The sequence below is a fragment of the Cladophialophora psammophila genome (genome assembly GCF_000585535.1).
Source record: "Cladophialophora psammophila CBS 110553 chromosome Unknown aczJe-supercont1.11, whole genome shotgun sequence".
Taxonomy (NCBI): Eukaryota; Fungi; Ascomycota; class Eurotiomycetes; order Chaetothyriales; family Herpotrichiellaceae; genus Cladophialophora; species Cladophialophora psammophila.
The window spans coordinates 714,070-729,655 of NW_006912932.1; the positions used below are offsets into that span (position 1 = coordinate 714,070).

Consider the following 15,586-nt stretch of genomic DNA (forward strand, 5'->3'; position numbering starts at 1 on the left):
GGATTGTCAGGCCAATATAATGCTGTACGATCGGCAACACTCTGAAGTCCATATGTCGCACCTCACTTCTGTAACTCGGCACTCGAACTGAAAGCTCCATCTATATATATGGTACTGTACGGAGTACTGTGTTTGCCTCTCTGCTCAGAAGGACCCATGGCGGAGTCGAGCACTTTGTCACCACGGATGGCTATGCAGCAGGCAGGTTTCAGGAACGCTTGTACTATACCCCCCAAATCCCTTATAGTAGCGGCTTTCAAAAGGTCCATCGGTCACGTGCCTGATTAAAGTGGCTTCGCTCTGTTTCCTGAACGAAAACAGTAATGGGTGAAGCACGGTTCGGGGTGTATATAAAGTATATATATATATATCCAGTATACCGAGTACGTATATATGTAGTCCTGTTCAGCCTCGTTCAGCCTCGTTCAGCCTCGTGGCGATTGGCTGGTTGTGCGCGGAGATTCGGCTCTAATTTTTGGATCGTGATAAGACGTCACTCGTCGATCTTGCAGGAATTATTGTCCCATATGATCCCATATGATCCCATATGAGCTGCTCTCCCGTTCCCCATGTTCTCGATACTAATGAGGTTTGCCTGGGAGAGACTCTCACGCTGGCACCACCATTCATTCTAAGTCTCCGGCAACATGTCTGCCGTTCTGTCCCCTTCCCAGACCGCTGCCCTATTCGACATTCTGACCCATTATGACACCTACGCCCAGATTCGCGAGTTTCGGAGGCCAGGCAGTCTTGCAAACTACGGGCCCCCATTTCCCGCCCAACAAGATAGCCCATCCAGTTCACCCGCCCTGCAGGCTCTGGTCTCAAAGTTCCTGCTAAACCTGCCCGGCTTGAACAACCTTCCCGAGAAATGGTGGACCGTGCAGTGTCAGGAGATCATCGAGGGTCTGGAGAGGGCCAACCTGAGCGAGAGCTACGACAAGGGCGTCATCGGCAGCCGCAAGACCCTCGCCACGGCAATATCAGCCCTGATCGAATATCCCGTCAGAGGCACTTTCGCCGGCTTCCCAGAGATCAACGACCGCGATCCAAACTACGACGTCACCAACGCCGATGATCTGCAACGGGCCTTTCGGGACTTCCTCAATGAGTGCGTCTACGGTAATATCCTCGACGACTTGGTGCAGAGAACCGGTGAGACGGACAATCTCGAAGACCACCCTCAACTAACAAAAGCCGTACACGAGTTTGTCCTCGTCAAGTGAGTCCCGTTTTGTCAGCCTTTCTCTGCAAGTCCCTCATCCTGCCTGCTTTTCACATACTCACCAGTGGCGCAGTATTGCCTCCCTTATGCATTACACTCTGATCTTGTCACCCAAGGGTCAGTATCTGCTGAAGCTGGTTGACAATGCCAACAAACTGGTGCCCTACATGGTTCTCAGACAAACACTGAAGATCGGAAATGTCGCGACCATGATAAATGCCATGGTCAAGGTTGGTCTGGCCAAGATGAGTGTTACCAGTGTTACCAACTGGATAGGCTTGACTCAGTCTCAAGATGAGGGCACGAATCTCATGCAAACGTACGCCAACCCGCTCCCCGATCTTCCAGAGTGATCGCCTGACTCAATCGCGCAGAATCATCTCCACGGTCCTTAATTGGGACATCAAGGACCTCGAGTCGAGGGGTGCGAAACTCGAGCGAGAACGCGCAAGACTCGGCAAAGAACAGCTGCACGCCTTGAAAGTTTACGCGCACAAACCGCAAGAAGAGCAAGACCGCATCCGCAAGGAAAGCCAAACGCAGTCCATATCGATTGTAACGGCCATTTTGGAAGATACCACACCGCCTGCGATAGAACTGACCGAAGTCCATCACAAGCAAGCGTTGGAGTACCTCTCGATCCACCTCTCCATTCGCGACCGCAAACAACTAATCCAATGTCTCTGTAAATCGACCCCAGACCACCTCACACTGTCTGTCCGCGAAGTTGTCGATGCTTACGAGCCTGTCATACGACGAATGCACAAAGCAATCGATCTGTCCTCCACACTTTCCGATTTCGAGTACTTCCTTAAAGACCTGATCAAGCTAGCAAGAGTCCAAACGGATAAGTCTAACAAGGCCATCGTACCGACGGTGGGGGATTTTGTCCAGCTACTCCGCAAACACCAGCGGTCGTGCCACGTCTTCATGCACCAGTGTGCTAAGAATGATAAGGAACTAACCGGTTGGTACCTCGACTGGGCAAAAAATGCAGCCTCGCACTTCAGACAAGAGCCTGGTGGCAACCATTCGGACGTGGTAAAGCACGGCAAAGGCGGAGCTGGCAACTTGACACCGGCCCTGCACGACCTGTTCTCCTCTCTCCCTCAAGAAACACAATCCCGCATTCTGCCCATCCTCGACTCCCACTCCGACTTTCTGGATAAAATGCACGAACAGTCCCTGGCCCGCCTGGCGAACGTGTTGAAGTCGCCACCGTCCAAAAACCCGGCCATCGCAAAGATCTTCTTCTCCGCCAACCACTCCAACCACTCCAGCAAGCCTTCTTCACGCCCATCCAGCCCTGCTCCACCATTCGATCGCAGCGAACGCCCAGCAACACCGACCTCGACTCCAACATCAACGTCATTCCCCACAATGGTATCAGAAAGCGACACGGCCCGCGAGACCAAAGAGAATTCTACACCGGAGGTCTCTGCGAACCCCGGGCCCGGCGCATTCCTGGCGCGCTGGCAAGCGCTCCTCGACGCCACGCCAATCACGCCCTTGAGTCAGCAAGGGAGTCTGAAAGCGGCGAGTTCGCTGGAGGTGGTGCAGGCGAGCGCGACGGACGTGGACGGCTCGAAGCTCGTAGAGTTCAAGAACAAGGAGGCAAGGGGGGTGAAGATCCGCGTAGAGGACCAGCAACCGCACGGGGAGAATGAGAAGCATGAGAAGGAAGACGATGACGTGGGGATCGGATATAACGCCAGGAAGAGGCAGAAGCAGTTGAAGATTGTCATCGATGCCATGGGAGACGGGTTTCGGGATCTGTTGGCCAAGAAGGGGTGTTATTGGTGAACATTCACGAATATGTGAACATCCAGGGAAGGAAAGGGAGGCAGAGGGGCGTGCGCATATACCTCATACCTCTTTTATCAAGACCGCTTCTTCGCCGAGCGGCTCTCCACCCAGGAACCCATGACTCGACTCGCCCTTCCGCGAACTCGGAACCATCGATATGTATCTACAGACAACACTCACATATTCCACGCTCGCCAGCCAGCACAGTACAACACAGCACAGCAGACGGACTTTTTCGAGCAATCTGGACTCTCTGGTCCCTCAGCAGGATACGCAGACTGACAAGCAACCACCTGAGCCGGCGAGAGACACGCATGAACCCCCTGTCCGTAGATGCAGGAGAGACCGACTAGGTACACATTTTCCGATACAGATGCCTTTAAGCACCACAGATCCACATGGTCACGGGGTCACAGGGCCAAAAAAAAAAACACTGCCTTTTCTTCTTCCTGCCCAAGCAAGGAAGCAAGGAAGCAAGGAAGCAAGGAAATAAGCAAGCGAAGCGGGAGGCACTTACCCCATGGGAGGAAAACAACACATCTACGTATAGACATTGGACATTGGACATTGGACATTAGGCGTTTCTTCCCGCCCAATCCGTTCGAGTTAAGCTTGGATAGGGGTGTTCGGGTGACGAGTCCTGTATCCTGGATATCTCTATCTTGGGGGATCCGTCGACGCCGGGGATGGAGAGCGGAGTCCCGGCGGAAAGAAGCGAGTTCAAGGTGGAAAGAAGGGCAGGGCAGAGCAGGGCAAGTCACAGCATACATGGGACACATAAATACCATCTTCTCTTCCCCCCCCTCCCCCCCCCGTCCTCTGGCCGACGATCAGCAGGTCCAGTGTTGACGCCAACACCTTCCTCGCCTCCGTTGGACGGACGGCCGGCCCATAACGTCCGAATTTGGGACAAGCACGCGGACGCGACAGTGGACATGGACACGGATACGGCTGTCAATCCTAGCGGAGTACAGTCCGCGCGGTCAGCATCACATTAAGACGGCAACAAGGCTGGCTCGAGGCAGGCTCAGGGCTAAGTCGGAGGGTTAGGGTTATAAATTTTGTTTTTATTTGTTCCCTTGCTTTTTTTTTGGCTTTTCAAAAAACCAAGCCAGTCTAGTTGGGTTCCTTTCGTTCTGCTCTGACATGCATTTCAAATTGTCCGTTCTTGCTCTCTCCTGCCCTCTCCGCCCTGCCTCCCTCCTTCGCCAGGGTTAAAAAAAAAAGAACCTCCCGCGAGAGAGAGAAGGAAAAAAAAAAGGAATGTGCTCGGGATATCTGTTCAGCCGTATTCCATCCTTCCCTCCTTGCCCATGCATGTAAATATCTCTTTTTTGTCTTTCAATGACCGTAGATAGATAGATGTTTTAAACCAATCTCGATTTGCACCCGAAAGCCATGATTTTCCGCTCGTTGCTGGTTTGCTTCTGAAACACCGTTCGTGAACTGCGATGCCATATAGGTACCGGTGACAAGGACATCATGCTATCCCTCCAAAAATGCCAATCAATGCAAACACCAATGCCGCTGATTCCGAGACCAGACCATCATCCTAGTATATACCAAACCTGACCCATAATGTGCCGTAAAGACTCCATAAGTGGTGATTTCACATCTGAGAGGTCCCAATTTGCATCTCAATTGACGAAAAATAAAGAAGAAGAAAAAATAGATATTCTCCAAAATAGCGATCTCGTCCGGCAAAAGCAATCGGGTATCAAACTTCATGAGCTAGTGCCCTTAAAACATGCAACTAACATTCGAAAACTGTTCGTCGTCCTTCGTAAACTTTTGAAATTTCGATGTGATGGGGAATCCCGTCGATGTCGACCTTATCGACCTCGTAGTTGCATCATCCTCAACCTTCTCTCATCATCTTGAATTGAACTCACACTTCGGTGAGAAACCGACCCCCTTGGGACACCGTTCACTGGTGAGTCTGGTGAATTCGCCGTTATTGTTAGAGTGCCCGGCAACCTTGGTGATGTTCGAAGGTGAGCCGTCGGGGGCTCGGCTAACAGCGGTGGACTGGGACGGGTAACTGCAGCCCCATATGTAGGAAGAGGTATCGACCGATCAAACTGCGACCTTGGAGCCGGGGTTTTGACAGCTGTTGTATACGACGGAACGCGAGCGAGATCCTCCATGTGATCGTACTGAGGGAATGGTGTTCGAGCACCAGACTGATGTCCTCCTTCTTCTTCTTCAGAAGTTCGCCGTGACATCATGAGACTGCCTGGTTGACTAGGTGTATGGGACGGACCGCCTGAGGACGCACCTTGGTCGACGGGGCTAACTCTAGGGTGTGAGCTGGCATTCGACGCATCATGTGGTGCGAAATAGTCTACCGGCATCGTCATAGAAGACGAATTCCTCCTGGACCGCCCATCCACCGGCAGCGTTAGATTACTTATTTCACCGTCTTCATTGCCCCGCAAATCCTGGATGAAAGAGTCTCCAACCCGGAGATCCTGAAGCCTATTCTCAAGAGCTATGGGCGAAACGTAGTTTCCATTCGCCATGGTGGCAAGGCTCGCGAGGTTTTCGTGGGATGCATGGCGACTGTGGAGATATGGCGTGCCTGGGGTCGAAAGGGCGGTTCCCGGTGTTCGATAACCATCCACATCAGAATATAGAACGTCCAAAGTGTGCTTCCCGTACACTGGCGGCGCCGCGTTGGCCAAATCGTTCGCAATAGCCGCCCGTCCAGCCTGAGGTGATTGGTCGACCAGATCGTTGTTTTCGTTGATAGGTAGACTGGGAGATATGTAGAAGGAGACTGGAAGGTTGGCTCGTAATTCGGAAATGTGACCGTCGGGATTGTGTAACTGAACGTTAAATTTCACCTTGTGCCGGACCTTGATTCCTTTGACATTACAGTCTTGCAAGCACTGGTTTAGCGACTTGGGCAACTCGAGATATCGAGAAAATTGGTATCCTTCGGCAACCTCGTCGATGACCTGCTCGTCCTTTTCTGGATCGACCTTGTAAAGGTCCGATGCGATGACCCTGTCGGTCTTGGTCTGCCCGTTGTTCAAAGCGGATATCCCCCATTCTGGATCAACAATGAACTCTTGCTCTTCCTTGACCTGGGTGGAGACGTTGCCGATAACTAGGCCCTTCAAGAGAGATATCAATTTGAAGTCAACTTGTACGAATGATCCAAAGGCGACAGCCTTGTTGGGGATGCTGATGGAGTATTCTATTTTATTCGGCCATATGTTCTCGACAGACTGGCAGTGGGTCAGCAGAGGGGCAAAGCTGGTTTGTAACGAGGCATACCATTGCATGGGAAAGTTCCAATGCGTTCGAGTCAAGGGTGCGGACAATGCGCAAGGGTTTGCGGACGACGATATCCCTCCCTCTCTTGCGACTGATTTCGGCCTTGAGACGATAGATGATCCACGCATCTTTCATACCTTCCACACTTTCGGGCAGAGAGCCTTCGAGGATGCATCGGAACGGCCACTCATAGTTGTCGGGTTGTAGCACTTCGGTCTTTCCTTTCCCCGGGTCCCGAAACGACCAATTCTTCTCGAAAAAGGTCTTCTCCTTGTACGTGGTGCGTCGGCCAGACATGGAGGAAGTCGAAGTGGTCTGCCATCTGAACACATCAGGTTAGTTGGAAAATGATCACGCGGGCGTGAGGGACTCCCGGGACACCCGTGGGGGCCCATTCAACATACGACATATGCAGGATCCCACTCAATGTCAAGTCAACGTGATGTATGGTCATAGGTTCCGTGAGGCAGAGAACCAGAGATCCAGAAAGTTGGGCACTGGCAGCCTCGTCTTCATTGCCCCGGAAAACAATGTAGTCATTGTCCAGGCGGATATCGAAGTACTTGACACTGCTACTTGAGCCCGAGTGAGGGGCATGGGCACTCAGGAACTTGAGCGCCATGGCTTGTGATTTGGAAGGTGCCGCTCCGTGGAGGTGACGGTCGGCTGAGATAGAGGAAGAAGAGCTCGAGGGGCGCTGGTTCAAGGAAGGGCGCAGCACTGGGTCATGGTGGCCGGAGTAGCATTCGGGTGAATGCTTGCGGTTTAGGCGAAGGAGCGGCCTAATCTGCTGGGTTGGTGTAAGAGCATTAGAGAGAGTGTGACGAGATAGTGGAATGAAAGGTTTGAGGGTGAAGCATATGACAGTGAATCAGGCACGCGCATGAGAAAGCACAGGTACTGTGTTAGGTACACGCAAATCTCTACTCATACGTCGGTGGACATGCATGAGAATTTTGAGGTGATGATTGCGAAAGAAAAAAGATAATGAGCGGAATGGAGGGGATAATTGGATGGAAGGTTACAGAGTGGGTAGACAGGTTGCGTGCTGGGTGGGTGTTGGTGGGTTGTTGGTGGGTGCCGGGCGGGAATGGCTGAGAAGAGGCAACCAGAGTGGCTAATGAAAGGGCCGAGAGGGAACTTACTGTTATCAGCCGTGGGTCCCTCTGATGATGGGTTGGATGGTCCACTCCGGCTGTTCTCCCTGATACCGGGAGTGGCAGTGGTGGTGCCGGTGGTGCTTGTGCTGGTAGCGCTGCCACCACCGCTGCTGCTGCTGATGATGATGATGCTGATGTTGAAGATGCCGATCTTGGCCCCGGGCCACTGGGTTGATGAGCCCTTCTGGTTAAGGCTCCCGTGAGCGATACCGATGACGCCGGCCCCCCCCAAGTGGTGGAACCTAGACTTGGCCCTAATATGCCTGAGCCGGGCTGTGCCTCTGCTGCGATTTCGGCTTCAATGGCCGCTTCGATCGGGCGACTTGCAGCTTCCTCGATACCCTCGTGGCCAGGATCAGGACTGCTGCTCTCGCTGAACGTGATGGCAGGTATCGAGTTCGACGACGAAGCCGTAGTCCAGAAAGAGGCTGTCGTGTTGGTCGTGTCGGATCTGCCTCGCCCTCTGCTGTTTGCGCTTTCGTCTTGGAGGGTGTCTTCGCAGTCCACCTGAGCCTGATCGCTCACAGCCGTCTGGATGCCGTGGTTCAGGATTGAGTCTGGATCCTCCACTTGAGCCGCCAACGGTGTCCTGACCTTGACTTTGGCCCTGATCTTCGCTGTGGCCTTCAGCGAGCCCAAAGGGGCCAGCATCGGTACTGGGAGTTCTCGCAATATCGCTCTTGTCCCTGCCGCTCGTTGATTTCCCAGCGTCATATTTCAACCTCTCCTTGTTTTTCCAGTGCTCTGTGTTCTTCTCGGTGTTATATCTGTCTGCATTTGGCACCCTGCTGACCCCTGTCCCACTGAATCTGGCCAATCTGCTTCGTGGCTGCGCTACTCTTTTTGGCGAATCCCTCCTCAAGGCCGCGATCTCTTCCGAAACCTTGTCACCTGGACGGTTGGGCTCAAGGATAGTGAGGATGGAAATCGTCGGGAATCGCAGGAACAGGCGGGCACTGGCGAGACTGATATCTATGTAGACCAAGATAAGCCTGATAGCACCGATTGTCAGGCTGATAGTACTGTAATGAGCCACAGTAGCCGATGTGGTGTTCTTCTGACCAGAAAAGATGAGTAGCGTAACCACTCTCCTGCTACTTATGGCCACCAAGTCGAAATATCGAGGCGCACGTGGGAAGGAAGCTAGGATGGAGGATGGTACCCGATGCTGATGGCACAAGAGTGAGGCACCCTGGCGTTGCCAATACAGTAGTAAATTGTGATGTCTTGATTTCCTGCTTTGGCAGTGCCTGCGAATACGTGTACTTGTTACGTGCCTTTCGGACCGCGCAGCTACATAATACCTCACACGAGCAGCTGGGCCCTTCAGTCTTTAAAAAAAGTGTGCTCACCCCTTTATCATTATTCGTTGCCAATTCTCCAACAGCCCCCTCGGGGATCGTCAGGGCTGGGAAATGGCCCTTGTCTCTGCGAGCTGATCCCAATCACGGAAACATGGGCTTCTTACAAAGCCGCCGCTCTCCTTTCACTGGACGCACAGTCAGAAACAATATTATGGAGGATGCACCTCCAACTCCTGAATGACAGTAGCCCCTTCGGCTCGTTTATTCCCTGGCTAGGAGTCATCTCTCTTTGCGAGCGCCTCCCCCTACTTCCTTTCTGACTCTGCACCCTTCATTGGCCTGGCCACAGCAAACGAGCAGAGTACCCTGCATTGCCTGCATGACGCCCAGATGTGGCTACTTTTTCATCCCACCCTGTTCGCTTTCTTATGCCGCTTACGACTCCTCTGGGAAAGTCTACTCGGAACGATGGTACCTTGAGACGAATTATGCTCTTCTCGGGCCCGCGCTCTTTTGGAACGCTGCCACTTCAGCATTAGGTTGTGCAAAAAGGCATCAAGATCTTGGAAATGGTGAGTGGTCCGATGGCAGCATCTCGGAATTATGATGCCGCCAGAAAGTCAATGAAGGACAGCCTAGAAGCAACTCGTGGAACCCGGCCCAAGGGAATTGACAAACCTCCCCCATCGTCCGGCTGATCGGCACCCTCCGTGCTAAGCGTCTGCTTGAGAAATGCTTGCTGGCATCAATGATACCATGCAGTCGTCATGTGGTTCGTTGTGGTTGAGTAACTTTTGCTACAAGGAGTATCTCGTCGGTCACACACTGCCCTCTGGCTAGACATTTACGACTTGCACTTGTTATACTGGCAGACCCACTGCGGCTATATTGCCGTGAAAGCCCTCTGGTGTCGATCATACCGTCTGCATTCCCAAGTTTGCAAACATCGGGCAGTTTGGCGACCAGCGAAAGCCAATAGCGCATCATCGGCTGCACCAAACGAAGACTTCTGCTCATGCGCTAAGTATGCCTCATTGCCCTATCGACGTGCTCGATGCGCTGATAGCTAGAACCTTCCACCTCACCGACCTGGAGCCCTCAACGAGGGTTATCTACAATACTTGTAAAAGGACTTGCAAATCGCTGATCATACGCGAAGTGGAATGAGGCGATACAGCCGGCAGTGCGCCTTATGGCATCAGGGCTTCGCCGTCTTCGGGCCTTTTCTATATACCATTCAGGGCCTCGGCTTTTCGGAGATATCTATCTGACTGCTGTTCGGGGCTTCTCGAGGTCGATTCCAAGTGCGTAGATGTCCTTTAAGGTTGTGAGTATCTAATACAGACTCTTCCTCCATTGAAGACGTCGGTAAGAACGCAGATTTAAAAAAAAAAAGCGGACGTACCTTCGTGACAAGTTGTGATGATGCAGTCCTGCTCGAATGCGAGAGCACTCAGGGGATGATCATCTATCTTCTTGGACTGTTAATTGCGCGTCAGTGTATGCCCCGTTGAAGACTCTTGCACGGCAACAACACCAAGAACATACCATTACAGGGGGCAGTTGGGCTGTCCGTGCTCTGGGTTCAACAGGGTGATTGAGGAATTCGGATTCGTCGACCGTGTCTGGCTGGACGAAACTTCCGGTCCGGTTTGAATCAGATCTGATTCGGTTGACGATGCCTGAACTTTCTGTCCGTTGACGGAGCAGTGAAATTGATTGGGCTGAGATACTGCCTCTAGGCCTAGCGGTTGCCTGATACTTTGTGTAAGCGGCTGTTGAATCGACCTTGGCTCCATCTTAATCTACTTACCGCTTTTGGACGATGGAGCATGCCAACACTGAAGTCCCAAAGCAGGAGCTTGCAGTCATCGCCCACACTACCAAAACGATATGTCCTCTCGTCGCAGCGCCACGGATCGAAAGCAACAGCCGTTACCCATGAGTCATGTCCAGGACACCGAGCAATAATCTGGCGTTCGGCTAGCGACCAAATGGTGACAAGATCGTCTTGGCCCCCGGTGAGCACGTATTTGCCATCAGGCGACCAGCATACGCAGGTAAATCCGCCATAATAGGAAGAATATATATCGGTAAGCCTGCGCACACATCAGTCTTGCAAATCCTAGGAGAGATACCGAGTGTGAAGCTGTCGGCGCACCTCTCTTGAGGATAATCTATTATCCGAAGATATCCATCATCCCCGACCACAGCGAGATGCCTATTGTCTGGGGAAAAGGCGAAATCGGTGATAGTCTGATTGGAAATCCGCCAGCAAGCTACCGGGTTGGCTTTTTGATTGGATGAGTTCACACTCTTACTGATGACCAAGGTAGACTGATCTTCATCTTCAATACTGATCGCTTCATCCACCAGCTCTTCCGAGACGAAAGGCGCATCTTCCTTTTCTTTGTCGTACACGACCAGAGTCCCGTCCATATGGGCTGCTAGGAAGAGGTTCTCAGACCCAGGTATCCATCTTATGGCGGAAACGGCCGAGTTGTTGATGATGCCATTTTTGTTGATGCGGGCATATTTCTGTGATATGGGCTCGTACCAGATGATATCACTGGCCGAGGATCCCATTACAATGTCCATGTGTGTCGAGTGCTTGGTCATGCTGTTGACATCATGACACAGCATGTGAGCCTGCAGGTGTTAGTTAGCTAAGACCCGGCCATGACGGAGTGTAACAATGGCTCGTGCAAACACGACATCGTCTTGCGATGAGAACGGGTACTCGCCTTGGTAAAGAGGATTTTGGTCATTGGGTCCTGTTTAGCTCCTGAAGCCAGATCTAACCACTGAAAAGCGCGGTTGATGTTGACGAAGGCGAATGTACCCCGTTGATCTCGGTCTTGAATCTTCTTTGCGAGGGATTCGTGGGGAATGACACGAGAGACGAAAGAGGAGTTGCTTTTAATGATGTTGTTCTTCGGTTTCCGTCGTTTGAGGCCATCTCTGCTGATGATAGGCGACAGGGCAGCATTTCCCTCACCGAACGCTTTCACTGTACTCGACTTGTTGCTTCCATTTTGTGATGTCGTCGCGGGGTTGCTGCTGTCGCTACCGGTCTCTATGGATATCCTTGGCTCTTTCTCTACCTCCTTGATTTCTTTCAAATCTCTCACGTCCTTTGGCTCCTTGGACTCCTTCGTCTCTTTTGAGTTGTTTAATCCCAAGGATCTCCAGCGCAGAAGACTGCTTGTCGCGGTGGTGGTTCTGTAGAGATCGGGAGTAATTTGTTTTGGGCTAAGTGATACCAGGGACAGCTTAACACCGCTCGTTGGGGGGGTAACGCTGGTTGCTAGAGGGTTGGGATTGACGACGGGGGCCTCAGAAGGATGAGGTGGTGGGGTTGCGAGTTGTAGGTCGTCTCGTAAAACATATGTCCCTGCTCGTCTCTTAGTAGATTGTTTGGTGGTGGGATTTCGAACCGCAGCTACCTTCGCCGGCTTGAAACGTATATTCGGGACCTTCGCGGATGGTCAGAGTATTTGCGGTTTCGAGAGTTGTCGCAACTAAGCCGCTGTTGGTGGGATACCGCGGCGGCGGGGGAATCGCACTGCGCAGAAGCAATTAGCGGAAGGCAGCAGAACCGGCCATGAGGTCTCTGACATACAACATGGTAACGGGTCACGATAGCAGGAGGTCTTATTGTCGGCGCAAGAGAGTCAGTGGAAGGAACGAGGGGTCGCGCAAGGCCAGGAGGCGGCAGTTGTGCGAGGAGGAAAGCAGAAAACGCTGGGAACGAGGAGGAGGAAGATTGAGTTTCGAGTTCGATCGTGAGAGGCGGGAAGTCGGGTTTGAGTAAGGGGTCCCTAACACCTTCACCCAACTAACCTTGTTCTCCCGGTGTTCTTCCAGCTTTCGGTGGGTCCCCGACCTTCAATGCGGGGGGTTGTTCTCCGTCCACAGTTCAGCCAAAAAGCTGGATCGTTGTTGCTGCCACTCTGACCAATTAATCACAGTCTGTAGCGAGACGCCATTTGCCATGTATGTGCCGACCTCTGCTCGAGAGAGTACAGGTTGAACTAGCGCAGAGAAGATGTGATTTCGTCCTCGCAGGTATAATAGTGGGTATCCTTTCCCGCCAATTTGTCGACGACGGGCGGCTTTCTGAACGATATCGCAGGTCGAAGGTCCTGTTACAGCGGAAGCTGACATTGTCACATATCGTCCGGCCATTTCATTACAGCCAGCTCTTCCCTTAGCACACTGGCCAGTTCCTGGCTTACAGCCTCAAGGTCCTCCCGGATTTTCTGGGTATCGCTGTCCTCCTCGTGGTTGTCATTCTCCTCTCTTCCCTCCTCTTCTGTATGAGCGTCGATGCCGTTGGCCATCTGCCCGTGCTCTTGGGATTGACCAAGGCCATTCTGCAGGGCCTTTTTCTGCTTCGGCTCGGGTCCTGTCACGGCCAACAGGAGGTGATCGGCAACAGGAGCAATCACGGAAATTGCTCCCATGTTTTGTGCCTCGAAGACGAGTACATCCTCTGACGCAACCGTGTAAGCTGCTGTCATCGTTGTAGATTGAGTTCGCATATCTTTAATTGATGGCGTAGTGTCCCTGTAGGCATATGCGAGTATTGATCCGTTCAGAGCAGACACCATGAGCGACGAGACATTTTCACTCCAGGAGAGAGCTTCTCGTAGAAGCGAACAAAGGTGGTCAGAGTCCAGCAAGTAGACTTGAGTCATTTTGGGTCGTAAGAATGGTGCTGAAGAGGCTCTGGCGTTGGGTAAGGAAATTTTCGACGCAAGCTGTGAGAGTACTCGAGCTGGATCTCCGAGCGGGCAAGCAGTCGCGATGGAGCGCAAGCAACCCAGCAAAGCCAAAGGAGCCTGAGGAACTTGCTTGGCAATGCGCCGACGTCACTCCGCGTGGTACGAGGTATCCTCGCTCTGCTGATTTTAATACAAACACCTACGAAGTGCAAATTACATGCTCGCCCTTCTATACAAACATTGTCTCGCGCACTCCATTTAAGCCTCCATCAACCATCCAGAAGCATATTTCCCTAAGTTGATTCTTGAATGCGTATGTTTGCGGTCGGAATGCAATTCTGAGTAGATCTCGTGGTAGCGCTCAATGAATTCAAGACTGTAATTCGACCCAAGCGCTGAAAGGCTCTGCTCTCATTAAGTGCTGTCGGCAGCAATCACTCTAACGGCCACCAAGTCTGCAGAGAATAATGGGCGGCCACTGACAGAGGCTCATTTGCAAATGGCCATAGGAGGATGACTCGCAGGTGTACAGCCCAACGCGCATAAACGCACGTTGTCGGCGTGTAGCGTTCTTCGATCCCTTCTCGTGGCTGGATAGTAAGCTTTCCCTTTCGTGTTTTCATTGATCTATCGCCTCGTATGCGGCGCTCTAGGGCCAGGTAATGCAAACGGGTAGATCTGCAAAGTCGATTTAAAGCGAGTTCTTGGGTGCTGAACAATGGAACACGCCGACTCAATCCAAGCAATTACGTTCAACTCCAGTTCGGACTCCGCTCTGGTGGCGCGGTTACCACTTGCCTCCAGGTTGCTGCATTTGCGGAGAGCCCCTCGAGACCTGACCGATGTTGTTGGCTTGTTGACGACTCTTGTCAAATTCTCGCACCATTATCTCACATCTGACTTCCCTGCAAAGTCGTTTTCTCCTCTCAGGTGGTAGTTTGTCGGCGAACACCAATCCGCTGGCTCTTTCAACCGCTTCGAGAGGCACCTCGAAGTCGCTCAGACTCTTCGAATTGGGTATCTCAGCATTGGGCAACACGAATGCACCGAGAGCCACAGTTCCGCTTGGGCTCTGAGCGGCCTCTTCCGCGAAGATGATTTTGTAGAAGTGAGTAGGCACTGCAACGTTGGGAGGGTTACCAATCACTTCGTAAGAGACTCTCCATTTTCCATCTCGTTCGTCTTTCTTCGGCAAGTACAACGGGCCAGTCACCACCCTGACGCTGGGGAATCTCTTTACCAGATCTCGACAGAATTCCTCAAAATGAGCCCAATAATCACGGTTGAACCCTTCTCCAACTTGTGGGCACATATTGCTCAAGACGAAGGTCGAGTCCATTGCCTCTTGCGACCATTTTGCGTCTGCTGCCGGAACCTGATGCCCTCGGTCGTACCCACTTCGAAAGTAATCGGACAGTTTTGCTCGAAACATGGAAGGAATCGACAAGTCCTCATAGAAAACACTATTTCGTCGCGATCCGTTGTTCAGCAGCAGAGACTGTGCTGTAAAATGTTCTGCTACCCAATGGGGATTTCGAGTGAACCTGTTGAAGGAAGAGAGGTGTGAGGGAGTGGCTAATGTATCAGCGATAGGACCAGGAAATCCATATCGTAGGATACCAGAAGGATCGACAGGTGGGAGGACGGCAGCCGAAGGATGTGGAGCTGGTGCAGCAACTGGGACCGGTACTGGCACTGGGATGGGAGCGGGAGGAATTGACAGTGCAGGTACTGTTGAAGGTTCCTCCTTCAATGTTGGTGTCGATTTGGGCTCATCTTTTCGATGGCTAGGAAACAGTAGCGCGGTCAGCGACGCACCTGCAAATGCAGACGTCGCTGCTATGATAGCAATGGTGGTCTTGGACATGTACAAAGTCGGCAGGCAATGTCGATACCGTCTCACGAAGAAACGCGTCCGCAAGATGGATAGGAAGGAAAAAAGTTGAACCAGTGATCTTAGGCTTGAGGCCAATCGGCAGCTGGCCCGGTAGCGGATCTGCTGACCCCTGCTGGTGCCTAAGTAGTCGTGCTGGGTGTGATGGGTTCCAGTTAAAGATGACAAGGCTGGACCAGCCCTGAAAC

At 52.3% G+C, this 15,586-nt stretch overlaps 6 protein-coding genes across 6 annotated transcripts; 1 reads left to right on the plus strand and 5 right to left on the minus strand.

Annotated features, from left to right (window-relative positions):
• Window positions 1–647: 647 nt before the first annotated feature.
• A1O5_07479 (uncharacterized protein) lies at window positions 648–3,028 on the plus strand (the record flags this gene model as incomplete). The annotated part of the gene is made up of 3 exons (XM_007748068.1): window positions 648–1,222; window positions 1,299–1,544; window positions 1,600–3,028. 3 exons carry the CDS (start codon window positions 648–650, stop codon window positions 3,026–3,028), a joined length of 2,250 nt encoding a protein of 749 aa, XP_007746258.1.
• A 1,835-nt stretch (window positions 3,029–4,863) lies between these two features.
• Window positions 4,864–6,935, minus strand: A1O5_07480 (uncharacterized protein; the record flags this gene model as incomplete). The annotated part of the gene is made up of 3 exons (XM_007748069.1): window positions 4,864–6,264; window positions 6,314–6,635; window positions 6,718–6,935. The coding sequence occupies 3 exons, from the start codon at window positions 6,933–6,935 to the stop codon at window positions 4,864–4,866; spliced, it is 1,941 nt and encodes a 646-aa protein (XP_007746259.1).
• Window positions 6,936–7,236: 301 nt separating this feature from the next.
• A1O5_07481 (uncharacterized protein) lies at window positions 7,237–8,124 on the minus strand (the record flags this gene model as incomplete). Its single annotated transcript, XM_007748070.1, has 3 exons — window positions 7,237–7,430; window positions 7,459–7,639; window positions 7,684–8,124. 3 exons carry the CDS (start codon window positions 8,122–8,124, stop codon window positions 7,237–7,239), a joined length of 816 nt encoding a protein of 271 aa, XP_007746260.1.
• Window positions 8,125–10,014: 1,890 nt separating this feature from the next.
• A1O5_07482 (uncharacterized protein) lies at window positions 10,015–12,404 on the minus strand (the record flags this gene model as incomplete). The annotated part of the gene is made up of 9 exons (XM_007748071.1): window positions 10,015–10,094; window positions 10,183–10,258; window positions 10,326–10,532; window positions 10,591–10,876; window positions 10,939–11,426; window positions 11,472–11,476; window positions 11,518–12,174; window positions 12,224–12,342; window positions 12,400–12,404. The coding sequence occupies 9 exons, from the start codon at window positions 12,402–12,404 to the stop codon at window positions 10,015–10,017; spliced, it is 1,923 nt and encodes a 640-aa protein (XP_007746261.1).
• A 542-nt stretch (window positions 12,405–12,946) lies between these two features.
• A1O5_07483 (uncharacterized protein) lies at window positions 12,947–13,477 on the minus strand (the record flags this gene model as incomplete). Its single annotated transcript, XM_007748072.1, has 1 exon — window positions 12,947–13,477. The coding sequence occupies one exon, from the start codon at window positions 13,475–13,477 to the stop codon at window positions 12,947–12,949; it is 531 nt and encodes a 176-aa protein (XP_007746262.1).
• Window positions 13,478–14,291: 814 nt separating this feature from the next.
• Window positions 14,292–15,371, minus strand: A1O5_07484 (endonuclease G, mitochondrial; the record flags this gene model as incomplete). Its single annotated transcript, XM_007748073.1, has 1 exon — window positions 14,292–15,371. One exon carries the CDS (start codon window positions 15,369–15,371, stop codon window positions 14,292–14,294), a length of 1,080 nt encoding a protein of 359 aa, XP_007746263.1.
• Window positions 15,372–15,586: the final 215 nt, after the last annotated feature.